Here is a 14,464-nt window from a genome sequence, read left to right on the forward strand (position 1 = left end):
AATTCAGACTCAAGGGTCTCTTGCACGTAGCCACAGGTGTTCTGATGAAAACAATGGCTCTTGTTCTTGGAGGAGCATGCTTGCAACAGGAGGAGCCACTGGTAAGGCCTCCTGAGAACAAAACTCATGCACACTTCCTGTAAATGACTCTAATGAAACTGGTGTGGTCAGGCACACACACACACACACACAGGAATGAAAGGAGAGGCTAGCAGGGAAAAGGAAAAGGAAAAATAAGGCCAGGAGGAGAACAAGAGAAGGTAACAGGAGTGAATATGTATACATATGTATAAACATGTTATAACCATTACTATATGTAACCATTATATGTTAATAAAATATTTGAAAAGACAGACTGTGATTACTTATATACAACTCTACTCAACACTAACTGGCACACTTCATCTTTCACTTGGCCTGATCACATGAAGGACTGAACCTATTTTCTCTGATCTGAGTCAATAAAGAAACTAATAGGAAAAACAACTGAGATTTCACATCCACTGTCCTCTTTAACTCCGGCTTCTGGAAAAGACTGAAGTGTTCTTCCTCTCTAAGGCTGATTGTCACTGGTGCTCATGGGACATATGCAGTTGCCATGCTACTGCCTCTAGTCCTTGATCCTCTGCTTCCAAACAGACTCAGATTCCAGGGAAAAAAGAGAATGAGAGGCAGGGAAAGAGAGGGAGAACTTTTTCCCTACAGACCGGTCATACTTTGTAGCGGAGCACTCTCCCATAGCAAACCTTACTAATTTCTAAACAGGTCTCTCATTTTCACAGAGCACGGAAATGGCTCACATCTGTCCACGAGTCCTCTGTGTGTGTGTGTGTGTGTGTGTGTGTGTGTGTGTGTGTGTGTGTGTGTGTCTTTGCACACACATGAACACGTGAGTACTAGGAGGTATTAACACCTGGGCTTTATGAATAGCAGGAAAGCATTCCACCAACTGAGTTACATCCCCAGACCTCAACCTGTCTTCTTTTAAGGAAGAGTCTTACTGTCGACAGCCTCCCATCAGCGGAGATCACAGGTGTGCTCCAACAGCTAGCTTGCCGACCTTCCCTTTGAGCACTATCCCTGCATTTCTCCACCTTCCCACACCAACCCACATTACAAACTGCTGCCAGGAAAATCATCTCTGCGCTTGGCTCCCAGCAGCTTCACATTTTAGCATGTTTCCCTGTCTCTAGCAAGTCAGCCTGGGCAATCAGATCCTTCACACCGAAGACCACCATGCTGACGTAAGCTAAAATATCCAGACAACTGAACAAGTTTACACAGGGTATAGACAACATGTCTGCTGCCTCTGCAACTTCATCTTTCCTGTCTTCCTGCACTTGCTTTTCATACTTCCTGTACCCAACAGGAATATCACTCCAATAGTACATGTATGCTAACCTCTAGAACACTGCAAGGCAAAGACGGACTTAAATTGCAGTGAAATAAAAGCTGACATTTTTAAGTCAATATTAAAAAAAAAAAATAAGTGTGCAATTCAAATGGTGACCTAGCAAATCATGTTATGAAACATTTACCAAATGGGGCCCTCTTCCTAATATGAATCACATATATGAATGGTCTAATAACACATTTCATTTGCAACAAAGCACTAAGTCTTAGGACTTTGATAAGGAGAGTGACTATTATAAACATTACCATTTAAAAGTATTTTCAAGTAAGTTTTTTTTAAAAAAGCAATATGCTACACAGGCAATAGGGGTTAAAAAATGAAATCCAAGCAAAGATGTTACAAGTTGATACTGTGGAGTGACACTCGTGGGGCTGCTTTCATGTGAGAGAAGTGATAAGGCTGCAACAGGCTCAGCAAAGCGATGACCAGCCACATCTCACTAAGTCCTATTGCGATTTTAGATAATACAAATTGATGTAGCATCAAAAATACCCTTGCTTACTGACTTCTAGGGTGAATTTGTCCCTCTCTGATGGGAGGGACAAGACAGCAAAAGTCACAGCAAACACAACTGAACTTCAGCATTCATTACAATCCCATCCTGCAAGCCCTAAATCCATAGGAGAAACGCTGAGATCACATGAGAGCAAATTTAACATAATGCTGTTTTTGTTGGCTAAAACACAATTTTAATGCAAAATATTTAACGATATTAGAATAATTAATATATGGAAAAATTGAAATGACTTTAAAGTAAAACAGAAAGGGGCTAGGGAGATGCCTCACTAGATTGTTTGCCATGCAAATGTGCGGATCCATGTCTGATGCCCAGCACACACAGGCCTATTATCCCAGCACTGAAGTGAGAAAGGCAGAAAAATGTCTAAGCTTACTGCCCAGCCAATCAGTAGAACTGACCTGCTGAGCCGCAGGTGCCATGACAAATCCTAACTCAAAGAATGATGGGGAACAACTGAGGCAGACGCCCTGACCTAGCACTTACTGAAGGGCTCGATAGCTCAGTTGGTGAAGTTCCTGCCTGGCAACAACAAAGGCTTTAGTTTCATCTCTAGAACACAGATAAAAATTCCAGGCACAGTGTCTTGTACTTATAATCCCAGCTTTGCGGAGGCACAGTTGGGCAGATCCCTGTCTGCTTGGCCACATGAGCAAAAAGGTGGACAGCTCCTGAGGAATAGTACCTCAAGGTTTTTCTCGGGGCTCACACACACATACACACACACACACACACACACACACACACACACACACACACACACACAACGCATGCATGCGTGCACACACAGACATGGGAGGCAAAGGAAGCAGCAGCAGCATTCTGATGCCTGAGGAAAAAATAGCTGCAATGAAGGAAGCTGCAACTGCCCTTGTGGTGATGACGGCTGCGGCAGTCACTGCTGCCAGATAGATCTTGCTTTACTCTGGGTTCTGAGCCTCTGTCCAAGCTTCTGCATCTTCAGTGCTGAAGGCCAAAAGTCTGTTCCACAAAATTCCCCAGTCAGTTAGTTAAATGCCACCCCAGAGGGATCTTAATGAAAACCCAGAAACCTCTTCAGACTTCTGTAGACCACAGCAGCAGTGTGAAGTGTGACTAAGGGAGGAGGTGGCCATTGACAAAGTGGACAAGAATGCAGACACCTGAGAACTAGTTTGGGGGGCGGGTGCGGGGAGACATTGGAACAGCTGCAATGGAAATGGAAGGAAGACAGAGTTAGCACACGGCCAACCTCTGGCGTGGAAAGGAACTGTTGGGGTTAAGGAATGGAAGCCCTCTGTCTTCCTGTGACCTGAGGAAGACCATGGCTTTTGGGTGGAGCCTAAGGTAAAGGAAAGGAAGCCCAGGAAGTATGAGCAAAGATGAATAAACAGAGAAAAGGGCAGTGGAGTGGCGTGAGAGAGCCTCAAGCCAAGGGGTGGCAACTGACAAAAACGTTAATATTCTCTCCCAGGTTGTTTTAAGATGAATGTTTTAAAATGCATATTCCAGATAGCAAATAATCAAACAGGGCTAGTACTTGCAGCAACCTCTACCAAAATCTTAAGGCAAAGCAGTCAGAGATGCTACGTTATCAGCCTTTCCTGAGACTGTTCCAACCCTCCTGTTCTGTTTTCCTTCTGAGAAAGGCTGGTGAAGGGATGAGACTGGGTCTCCCTCACTCTGGCACACACAGATTTTGATCTCCAGACCCTACACAGCCTGGGATTACAGGTGGAAGCTTTGAGATGGTTTTATTGAAGATTTCTACAAGATTATTTTACCCAAGAATATACCTACAAAATAAAATGTTTATTGCCCCAAATGAGAAAAATAATATCAAAAATATAAAATCCTGCCTCAAACGCAACGCACTTTAAAGACAAGATACATCTAGAAGAAACTGTACTCAAGAGCTTTAGCACTTTTTGTGATTTTTCTTCCCCAAGAAAACATTCAACTGCCTTTTGGTGTCACATGTCCAAGGACGTCCAGGTTGAGCTCATGGAGTCCATTACGTAACGAGCAGCTCTGAGACACTCACCCTGTGTTGATCGAAATGATTTCTATGAGTGGATTCTTCCTGATCTTCGGCAAATCCAGCCTCGCGCCCCCCAAGCGCCTCCCGTTGTCTTTCTTCTGGCCCAGGAGCCTCACTGAGTGACCTTCAAGGCAAGCACGAGACACACATTAGCATGCCACGCAAATCTACCGTCATCCACTGTCCTCAATAAGTACCTTCATGATTGCACTTGATTTCTCTCCCTTATTGGAGAGCAGGGAGAAAACCATCCTAAAAAAGATGTGATCATTTGAACCTAAGAAATACAGAAAAAAAAAGGAGCAACTATGTTCAAGGACCAACTATTCTTGTCAATGCTTTGCTCACATTATGTGCGCATGTACACAGCACACCTTAGACAGGCTCAGTTTCCTTAAAATAACCTCACAAGTGTGAACACTATCTACACTGACCAGATACCATAATGCATCGGAAAAGGCTTACCTGGGCATTAGGCCTACCTGCTGTTTTCTGACAATATTAAGGCATATAGCTAGGAAGGAACACTTGATGTAAACAGCGCTCAACACTTACTTGTGCTGATATTTTCTACAGTCACCTGCTCCTACCCTCCTCTTTCCCTCACAGCCTCACTCATGTTCACATGCTACATACATACATATATACACATTTGTGTATGTAGTCTCTATAGTGTATACAGTATATATGTATATGTACATATATGTACATATATGCTATGTATGATAGGGGAGGTGTGTATCTTTCTAAAATCTAGGCCTAGGTATTTTCAAACAAAAAGTTTCAAGTTTACTTGTATAAAACATGACCAAGTGACTTCTAAGACCCATTTAAAAATGCTGTGATTATTAAAAACTTCAAAGTACTTTCAGACATTTAAAAAAAAAAAGAAAGAAAAAAGAAAAAACCCCAAAGAGCCAAGAATTTGACTGTCCCCTCAGATTCTCGTCACAATTTTACCATATAGTGTTTACTCTGCACTCAGGCATTCGTTGCTTATGACGGCACCACGCAACACAGGCCTGAAAGCCCACCATCTCGGCTGTGCACAGCAATGGTTTCAAAAACATTTTTACAATGATGTACTATTTTTTATAATTTAACCAGTGACTATTCTAAAGAATATAAAAATTGTCAACGGTGAAAACAATAATGAATGATTTTAAATAAATATCTACATTTTTGTAATCATGAAAATAACCCAGTGTAGGACCATTTCCATCAACACAGGAAACTTCTTTTGGTTTAGCTTAGCCCATCTCTGCTCCCATGCCATATGTTGTTAGTCCTTTATCCAGAAGATGGACGTTTGCCTCATTTCCAACTCACAGATGTTATAAGAATACTTTTAAGAACTTTTGCTCATTTGTACACCCATGGTTTCACTTCTCGTAGAGTCCTAAGATAGAAATTGCGGAATCATTTCATGAATATATTTTTTACTATTTTAGAAATACCTGCTTTGTTACGAGATAACCATTTTATATTTCTACTTTTATCAGACATTTTCTCTCATTCTGTATACTACATTTTAACTTTTAAGATGGTATCTTTTGGGGGAAAAGTATGTCAGTTTAATACACTTCAAATCATCAACTATTTCCTTCACGGCTTAAGTTTTTGGTGTTATTCCTAAGATCTCTTCATCTTTCTCAGAGGTACAAAGAAAGGTATTTTTACCTTTTCATGTCTATTCTATTATTTGGGTCAAGGGTGTACTCCGGTACTTTTTGGGTAGTGAGGGCCCATGTTAAGCTTTCCATATTAATACTCAGTGGACACTGTGCCATTTCTTTCTCTTATTCATCCACATGTTATTCTTGTCCACATATTAACATAAATAATTATGCAAAGCCAAAAGGGAAGTACTATAGTTATCATTTTAAATTAAAATATACATTTATAGAATAGTTTATAATTATCTACCAAAATACTATTTCTGACACTACCTATTGCTTCATGGAATTCATCTCATCATATGGTACCACTTCTTTTCTTCTTGACCACCCTCTTTAGTGTTTTTCATAAAGTAACTCATTTAGCAACAAAGCAACACTTCTTGCTTATCTGAGAACATTTTTACTTTTGCTTCATTTGTAGAGGATAGTTGTGCTGGATATAAAACTGCTGCTGTCTCTATGCAGTGACTATCAATTGTCTGAGGTGTTTATTGTTCATGATCAGATGGCAACTATTAATCCACTGTTACAAAGAATGTAACAAGTTACTCATTCTCTTATGCTTCTCAGACCTCACTTTGGTTCCATCAGTTTGTTGGGGCCCAGGTGTAGATTTCTGCAGCATCCTTTATGGGACTAAGAGCTCTTTAAGCTCATAAAATGATGTTCACTTAGGTTTTTGTTTTTCAATTTTTTGTGTCATTGTTTTTTCTATCCATTCTTTTGCAACTCCCACAATACACCTGTTAGTATATAACAGATGTGTCCAACAGGTGCTTAAAGTTGTTTTAGTCAGTGTTCTACAGAGACACAGAACTGATGCATATAGAGGTAAAATATGATTTATTAAGAAAACTAGATCACTTGATTATAGAGGCTGAACAATCCCATTGGAAACCAATAGCATATCTCAGTCCATAGCAAAAGGTTTCAGAGCCATGAAACTGATGGTATAATTTTCAGACTGAAATCAAATGTCAAAAGCCCAGTAGACAGATAATAGGAGTGTCAGAATTCAAAGGTCAATATATTTGGACTTGTCCAATAACTGGAGATAAAGAAGTCTCAGGTCTTAGAACCAGATAGCAAGACACTGGCTTTTCTTTAATTTTCTTGTTTAGTTCAGGTCCCCAGCTAACTAGAGGGTGCCCATCCATTCAGAATTAATGATACCACTCAATTCCCAGTGCCATGTACCAGTCTCTTCTGAAAGTATCCTCACATGAGCAGGACCATTATAGCTATTTCAATCAAAAACAAAATCAAATGGGCTTTCTTTTAGCAGAAGAGGGGTGGCCACAAAGCCTCCCAAGCATAGAGAATGAACAGCGCTTGACTAGCTGAGTACCCTTTTGTTCAGTCAGCAACCACAGGTCAACAGTCACACTGGCGTTCATCTAACTTCTGTTCTTCAGATGAGCTGACTCCTCTAAATCCATTGTAAAACTTACTGATATTTTCCCTCCTGCCATGAAAAATCTGAAACTGAGTCATCCCAATGAGAACCTCACTCAGACAGTGCTGCTTTCATTTGCAGGCAATACTTTTCTTTGTTTTTAAATTTTTACTCTCCAATATGTGTTCAAGTCATTGTCATATTTTTCTTAATTTTTCTTAGCATGACTTTACTTGGTTCTTTGAAGTTCTTGTCTTCTAAATCCCATTGGTTTTTAATCAAAATTAAGGATAATTAATATTAACAATTGGGGGTTAACTGGGTTATACATAGCCTCTTGGAACCTATAATCATATAATATGAAATAACAGACATTTTAGACACTTTATTGTAGCAAATATAAATTTAGATTCCCGGCTATTTTTGTATAGTAACTTTCTAAGTTAAATCTATGAAACCTACCCTCTCTACAATGAATAGCTCTTAATATCTCAACTCCTTTTCTTCCTCCTTCTTCTTCTGAAGGGATGCTTATTTAGTTTTTCTTTCAAGGATGGCTTTATAGGAGTCAACTTGGTGTAGGCACAATTTCCTGCTAGTCAGATATTGACTACACATTTGGACAAACATCATGAATAAGTAAGAGTCCTAGTATCTACTGATAGATCTAGGTATGGATCAATGACAGAAGAGTACCAGCCATTTTTAAGTGAGCCCTGCATTTTACTTTAACCTGGGCTCCCACAGATCCACTCTGGCCTTCTTTCAATGTGCATACAGACAGATAAGAGTGGGTAGGTTAGGCTCACTCCCAGGGTATATACACCCTCAAATCAATGCAAAGAATCTGGGGGTTTCTCTAGGTAGCCATCACTGTCTCACAACAGGCATTCCTTGTTAAATCCGGGGATAGTGGATGGTGTGCCTTGTTTACATCAAACCGGCCAGTAGCTTCAGTGCAACAAGGCGACACAGCTGTCTCACTGGTCATCAAGATATCCACTGTAAGCCGGGCATGGTAGTGCACGCCTTTAATCCCAGCACTGGAGAGGCAGAGGCAGGTGGATCGGAGTGAGTTCGAGGCCATTCTGGTCCACAGAGCAAGTCCAGAACAGCCAAGGCCACACAAAGAAACCCCGTGTGAAAAAACAAAAAAACAAAAACAAAAGATCATCTCTGTAACTAACAGTTACCAACTGAGCCATTCTGTAACGGCAGTAGAGACAGCAGGTTACATGGTGTGTTTCTGTAAGTAGAACAATCCTGTGCATGGTACCAAGAAGGAAATGGGAACAGCTCAGGCACCAATACCACACACAACAATTCTTAGCCAAACTTCAATAATATTCACAAATGATAACTTTTCAACTCGTGCTTGAATGCTTTTGTTGAGTTTCCACAGGAAGACAGACATGCTGTGGATCTTTGTCCAGCATTACCATTGTTTTGTGGGGATATTCTGTGGATCAAAAAATATAATCATTCCAAAGGCAAATCAAAGGCAACTTTTTCAATCTCTTAAAATAAGCTCAAATGCATAAACAATGTTACACATGTCTCCTCAGCCTTCATTTCAGAAGGACAGACTGTTTAAACACCTGAAGAGACAGCTTTCAGGACCAGAACCAAGGCAACCACAGTCAGAGCCCTTGCTGCACTAACCACTAGACGGGATTGTATTCCGACAGTGTCTGTTCTAACAGTGTATACAGCCAGAGTCTAACAAGTACTTGGCTAACCAAATCCTACAGATGGTCAAGGAAAGATGAACTCCTCAATCAAGGTCCAGCTAACGAAGAGATGAAGAGGGTTGGTAGGATAATACAACATTACTCTGAAAGAGACCAAAGGGACAACAGCGACTGTCCAAAAGGAGAGCCATTTTCATATGAGCTCCAGGCAAATTTCCTCATTGCAGTCTGCTCTAATAACATTCAATAAATTATTTATTTTCACTATCTGCATGTAAATAGAGAATCATATCTATATGCAATGACATAGAGGGCTATTTTCTAATCCAATGACTCGTTAAAACGTGTCACATCTAACAATAGGCTAATCGGTGTTTAGTACACCAAAGACAAAAGAGAAAGCATAAAAGTCGCTTGTTATATATAGAAAAAGATGAAAGGAAGGAAATCATTTCCTTTAAAAAGGATTAGCAAAATAAAACTCGAATTTCTGATATTTTATCTGTCTTTAATATCCTGTTTCGAAGGAAATAATTTCAAAATATTCATCAAATACACAGGCAATGGAGTTAGAATACACATTATAAATTATATCCTGTTTCACATGCAGCTATCAATTTTGTTGCCTTCTGAAGCAAACAAAGAATTTTTAACAACAACAACAAAAAGAATAACATGAAGGAGATGCCATAAGCAAGGTATGACATTGAGATGAAACAGGAAGGACCAGGGAAACATGCTGAACAAAGGGAAATGGAGGAGGGGCAGATTCCTGGAGCAAACTTACCAGGAAAATGAATATGTAAGATTCACATAAGGACCATGAAGCAAGGACTACAATTAACCATCACAGGCTGTATCTTGGCTTGACCCATCTTGTCAGCTGCCGGGGTCAGGCACTGTGATACCATGAATGACTGCTAGCACAGCCTGGTGCTGTGGGCCTGTGACTCCAGACACCGAGGAGGCTACGGCAGAAGGATCACTAGTCCAAGGCCCACCTAGGCAATTTCATAAGACTCTGTCTCCAAAAGCAAATTCTGTCCATACGCCAGGCAAGGAAAGGAATTTTTTTTTTTTTTAAATGGAGACAGATTGACTTTTATTTTATCATCTTTCTGGTGAGAATTAAGGGAGAAGGAAAAAAAAGTCAAGACAATAGCAATTAACAGAAATAGAAGGTAAAATAAACAGTTTTACATCAGGTCCATGTTAAAGAAATGAAAGAGAAAGAGATGGAAAGAATGATGCTCAGGAGAGCAAGGCTGAGTCCTAATACTCTCACTGAAGAGAAACTAATAAAGATGGAACAAGATGAGGACAGAGGCATGCAACTGTAACACAAAAAAGAAAGAGAAGTGGCATCACACGTGGAATGGAACCCACAAATGCAGTCAACTTCTGGGATGTTCTTTCCATTTTAAATATAATCCCACTTCATCTCTCTCTATATATAATGGCCACATATAGCTGAATAGATTATTAGCCATCTTTAATAAATACCTCTTAAGCTAATACTTTTAAATATCACTTAAAACTCAATACTGTAAGAACTAAATTCAATTATAAGCCATAAAAGCTTTCAGCAGCTATTTATAAGGCAATCTCAAACCCCTGATTCCATGATGGTTTTACATTGGAACCAATGTACTGAATTTTTTCATGAAACCATTTTATTTTACATATTAGTCAATTCTGAACCTAAAAGGAAGCTGCTTATGATTCACAACCATTTCCAAATTCACAACAATAAACCTGGATTATGAAAAGCCAAGCCATCCTATATGGTTTGTGCAATAGTCGCTACACACATTGCTTCAACACTCATTGTTGTCTATGGATCAAGATCAAAAATCTCACTAAACCCCACAGTTCTAAAGACCTTTATGAGAGGGGGAAGGCTACCTAGCCAGGCTTTCACAAGCCAAGACACACAGTAAAAGAATGTTAGAAACATGATGATCTACAAAATATACATTTACTAGCTGAGTTGTGATACTACACATCAACGTCTTCCCTCTTCTCATTCTCACACATTAGCTTGGAGAGTCACTGCATGTGGTAAAAACATCAACAATCGACAACTGGGACTCCATTTGTTACTTCTGTCTTTCAATTTCTTTCTGAAGGCTTTGTAAAACAGCCAACAGCCAGACGTTCCTTCAAAACTTCATTCAACTCTCCTCATTTTAGAAGCCAGGCCATTGGTTTCTTGCTATGTGACCACCCAGCTTATCACCACCACCAACAGCTCCTGCCCAGACATCTTGACCTCTTGCTGGATGTTAACATTGCACAAATGCAGACCTATTAGGTGCAGACTAAACTGGCAGCTCTGAACCCTAAGCTCTGGGTCAGCCTCCTGGAAACATCCCAGGAAAGCAACCCCACATGATGCAGGGGGCAGAGGGCAGAAAGAAGTCAAAGTTGTTCTCTACTCCATTCAGCCTAATTCCTCAGAGACAGCACTTTTGATGGGGAGGGGCATTGTAAGATATTCACAGAAAAAGTATGACCCTCCCTCCAAATATTTTCATCTTGAGAAATGAAAACTAGAGTGAGTTCAACAGAAGCAACAGCTTCCTCACAAGAATATGTAATATTAAAACTGGCTTGACAACTCAAGCTCCTATTCAGCCAATAAGACGAGACAGCATGTTCCTCAAGTAGAAAGAACTTAGCAGTAACTAAAATAACAGCACATACAGAAATACTGAGATGGGGCTGGAGAGATAGCTCAGCAGTTAAGAGTGCTTGCCATTCTTTCAGAGGATCTGAATCTGGTTCCCACACATGCATCAGGCAACTCACACATGCATATAACTCCAGCTCCAAGTGGATCCAAGGCCTCTGACTTCCTAGGGCATCATGCATATATTCAAACAGACAGACAGACACACACACACACACACACACACACACACACATAAATGTTCTGATTTCTCCATCATATTGCTTTATATCATATGATAAATATTGTAAAGTGTCAGTCCCACAAAGAATTTGTGTTATATATAAACTTTATATTCTTTACTCTATGTTTGTAAAACACAGCAAGTTCTGACTCCATTACCAAACTATCTTCACATAACATACATAATTCTAATATACTTTTTTATATTCTGCCTCTCCAAGAAAAGAGCCACCTCTCCCAATTAACTGGGTATCATTGGATGTCAAAGAGTGTGGATCCCACTGGGCTCCAGAGACTAAGGATTCTACTAGATACTAGAAAGCAAGGATCCTACTGGGACCCAGAGAGCAAAGGTCCTAATGGACAAATATGTGAGGGTCCTCCTGGGCACTGGAGAGCAGGAGTCCCTCTGGGTACCACTGAGTAAAGGACACAAAGTAATACAGCACATAAATGCCAGCCTGAATGGACATAGATGAATGTGGAAAATATCTCTGGAGAGGCAATCAGAGGTTACACAGTCCTGTTTGGGAAAGTAAGATAAAAACAAAATCTACAGGAACACTTTCAAATCCTCTCCAGTTGCAGCTGAGAACACTAAGCATCAGGAAAATAATGTGCCCAAAGGCAATACACAAGTGTCTCCATGCTATGGTGGAGGTGAAGGGGGCCGGGCTCATCAGTTCTCTGACTTGGGCTCTCTAAATAAAGTGTGGACAGTAGAAACAGAAGGGGAAGAACGAATCTTTTACACATTAAGATGAAGGCAAAGCCTCTGCCTCAGTCTTCTGTTAACAAAGTAAACAGCCACTTACTTAACCTCTACAGGTTCAGTGCCTACACCTGTCAAGTGCACCTGTCAGGCCCTCTCATTATATCAGTAGCACTAAAACCATCAATTACCATCCTCTAAACAGCCAATTCAAATTCCCATCAACTTCATCTCTGCTCTACTATTGTTTCTCACAACTAAACTCAGCAAAGCCTCTCCAGTGAGTCTATGCTGTGCCAAACTCATCAGTGAGATGCTGTCCCTCATCAACCTAGCCTGGGAGAGAAAGGCCTCTGTTTCCTACAGAAACTGGACCTCCACACACCTCCAGCGAAGGTCACTGTTGAATACCACTCATTTTTAAAATCCATTCTATTTTTCAGAGAAGCGTTAGGTTCGCAGTTAAACTGAGCAGAAGCAGAGAGCGTCCATCACCAATGCCTATACGCTGCCCCAAGTGCCTCAGTATGCTTGTTAATGGACAGCCACTGCGGTTCACAGTTGTCAGTAAATATCTGATGATTTGAGCAAATGTATAATGATACGTGTTCACCATCACAATATCACATCAAAACTATCACTGCCCCAAATATCTTCTGGGTTCTGCACACTTAACTCTTCCCTGCACGTCTAACTACTGACAGCCACTGCTTCTTTTATTGTTTCTATAGTTGCCCTCTTCCAGAATGCTATATAGTTGATAACACATAGTATATTGCTTTTCAAAATTAAAATTCTTTTAATAAGATTAAAGATTACCTTGTTTTACTCTGAAAATCCACAAGTCCCACTATGTTTATTCATGACTTCATTACTCTTTTTTTTTCCAGTGCTTTACAGAAAACTTAAATTAAAAACTTTAAGAAACTATGAGAATTCATTGGTTCACTTGTGAGCTGCACAATATATAAACCTTCTAGTCAATATGGTGAGTCCAAGGACAAAATTTATCTCTTTTATCCTACAATAATCTCCTTTATAAAAATGTTCAATAAGTGTTTACTGAATAATATATCAAAATTTTAGTTCAGAAAATGCATCTTACATTCCATCATTACCTTTTATTGTTTCCTCCACAACTTCTACCACACGGTCTATCTGCTGAACCTGGAAAGGGAGACAGATAAGAAGTCAGAGAGGGAACTGCATTCATACACCTGCTGGAGTTAAGGTGCATTTTCTAAAAACACTGATGTAGGTTTTACTTTATTTACTCAGTATGAAGTAATATTTAAATTTAAATAAAATGTAAGTTATATTAATACACACATACATATATACACATAAAAAAGATTAGATAAAGATATAGGCATTGATAAAGGTTTAACTTCAATTATATATAATATATATACAGTTTTATGTAGATAGATAAAAACTATACCTAGATTAGATGATAGATATATTGATAGATAGATAGATACAGATAGATAGATAGATAGATAATAGATAGAACCACCTATGTATGTTTTACTTGAATTACCTAATTATATATATACATTAGGTAGATGATAGATAGGTAAATAGATAGACAGACAGACAGATGATAGATAACCAAAAGTAATTTATGTGACTGTCCTGTGCCTGTGAAATAGTGACATATGTCAACCAATGGTAAGTATAGACATCACACAATATGATACAATGTGTTTTCCTATTGCATCATGGTTACTGGGGACTGAAACATTACCCCAGAAGAAGAAAACAGGCTCAGAAAGCTCAAGAACTTCTAACATTAATGATACTCCTAACCCAACATTAAATATGATGTAAACAGTTGCTGGAGAGATGGGGGATTGCTTTAAGTTGTATTGAGTTGTTCCCCACACAGGGGTGGGATTTGCAGCAAGGAGCCACCCTACTTTGTTAAGTAACCCCTGTAATAAAGTAATAAACTCACAGGTGCACTAAGGCTTCAACTGTGTTGAATTATATATTTGATCTATTGTCAGAGTCTTAACTGATTGGATAGACATTTGCTCTTGTCTCCCAAGAAAAAGCCAGGCAACAGCTATCCACATAAACTCAACACAAGCTGAGATATAAAATTAGTTTTAATAAAGT

General features: G+C 39.6%; 1 protein-coding gene across 1 annotated transcript in view; it reads right to left on the reverse strand.

Annotated features, from left to right (window-relative positions):
* The window catches only part of Cdkal1 (CDK5 regulatory subunit associated protein 1 like 1), a 532,156-nt gene that overhangs the window by 387,454 nt on the left and 130,238 nt on the right, over positions 1–14,464 (reverse strand). Inside the window, exons 5-6 of the mRNA XM_051169450.1 lie at positions 13,462–13,510; positions 3,955–4,075 (exon numbers count right to left, since the gene is read on the reverse strand). Of these exons, the coding sequence (XP_051025407.1) occupies positions 3,955–4,075; positions 13,462–13,510 (170 nt within the window). The remainder of the gene's footprint in view (positions 1–3,954; positions 4,076–13,461; positions 13,511–14,464) is intronic.

Source organism: Acomys russatus, chromosome 3, assembly GCF_903995435.1.
Source record: "Acomys russatus chromosome 3, mAcoRus1.1, whole genome shotgun sequence".
In the NCBI taxonomy this organism is placed as follows: Eukaryota; Metazoa; Chordata; class Mammalia; order Rodentia; family Muridae; genus Acomys; species Acomys russatus.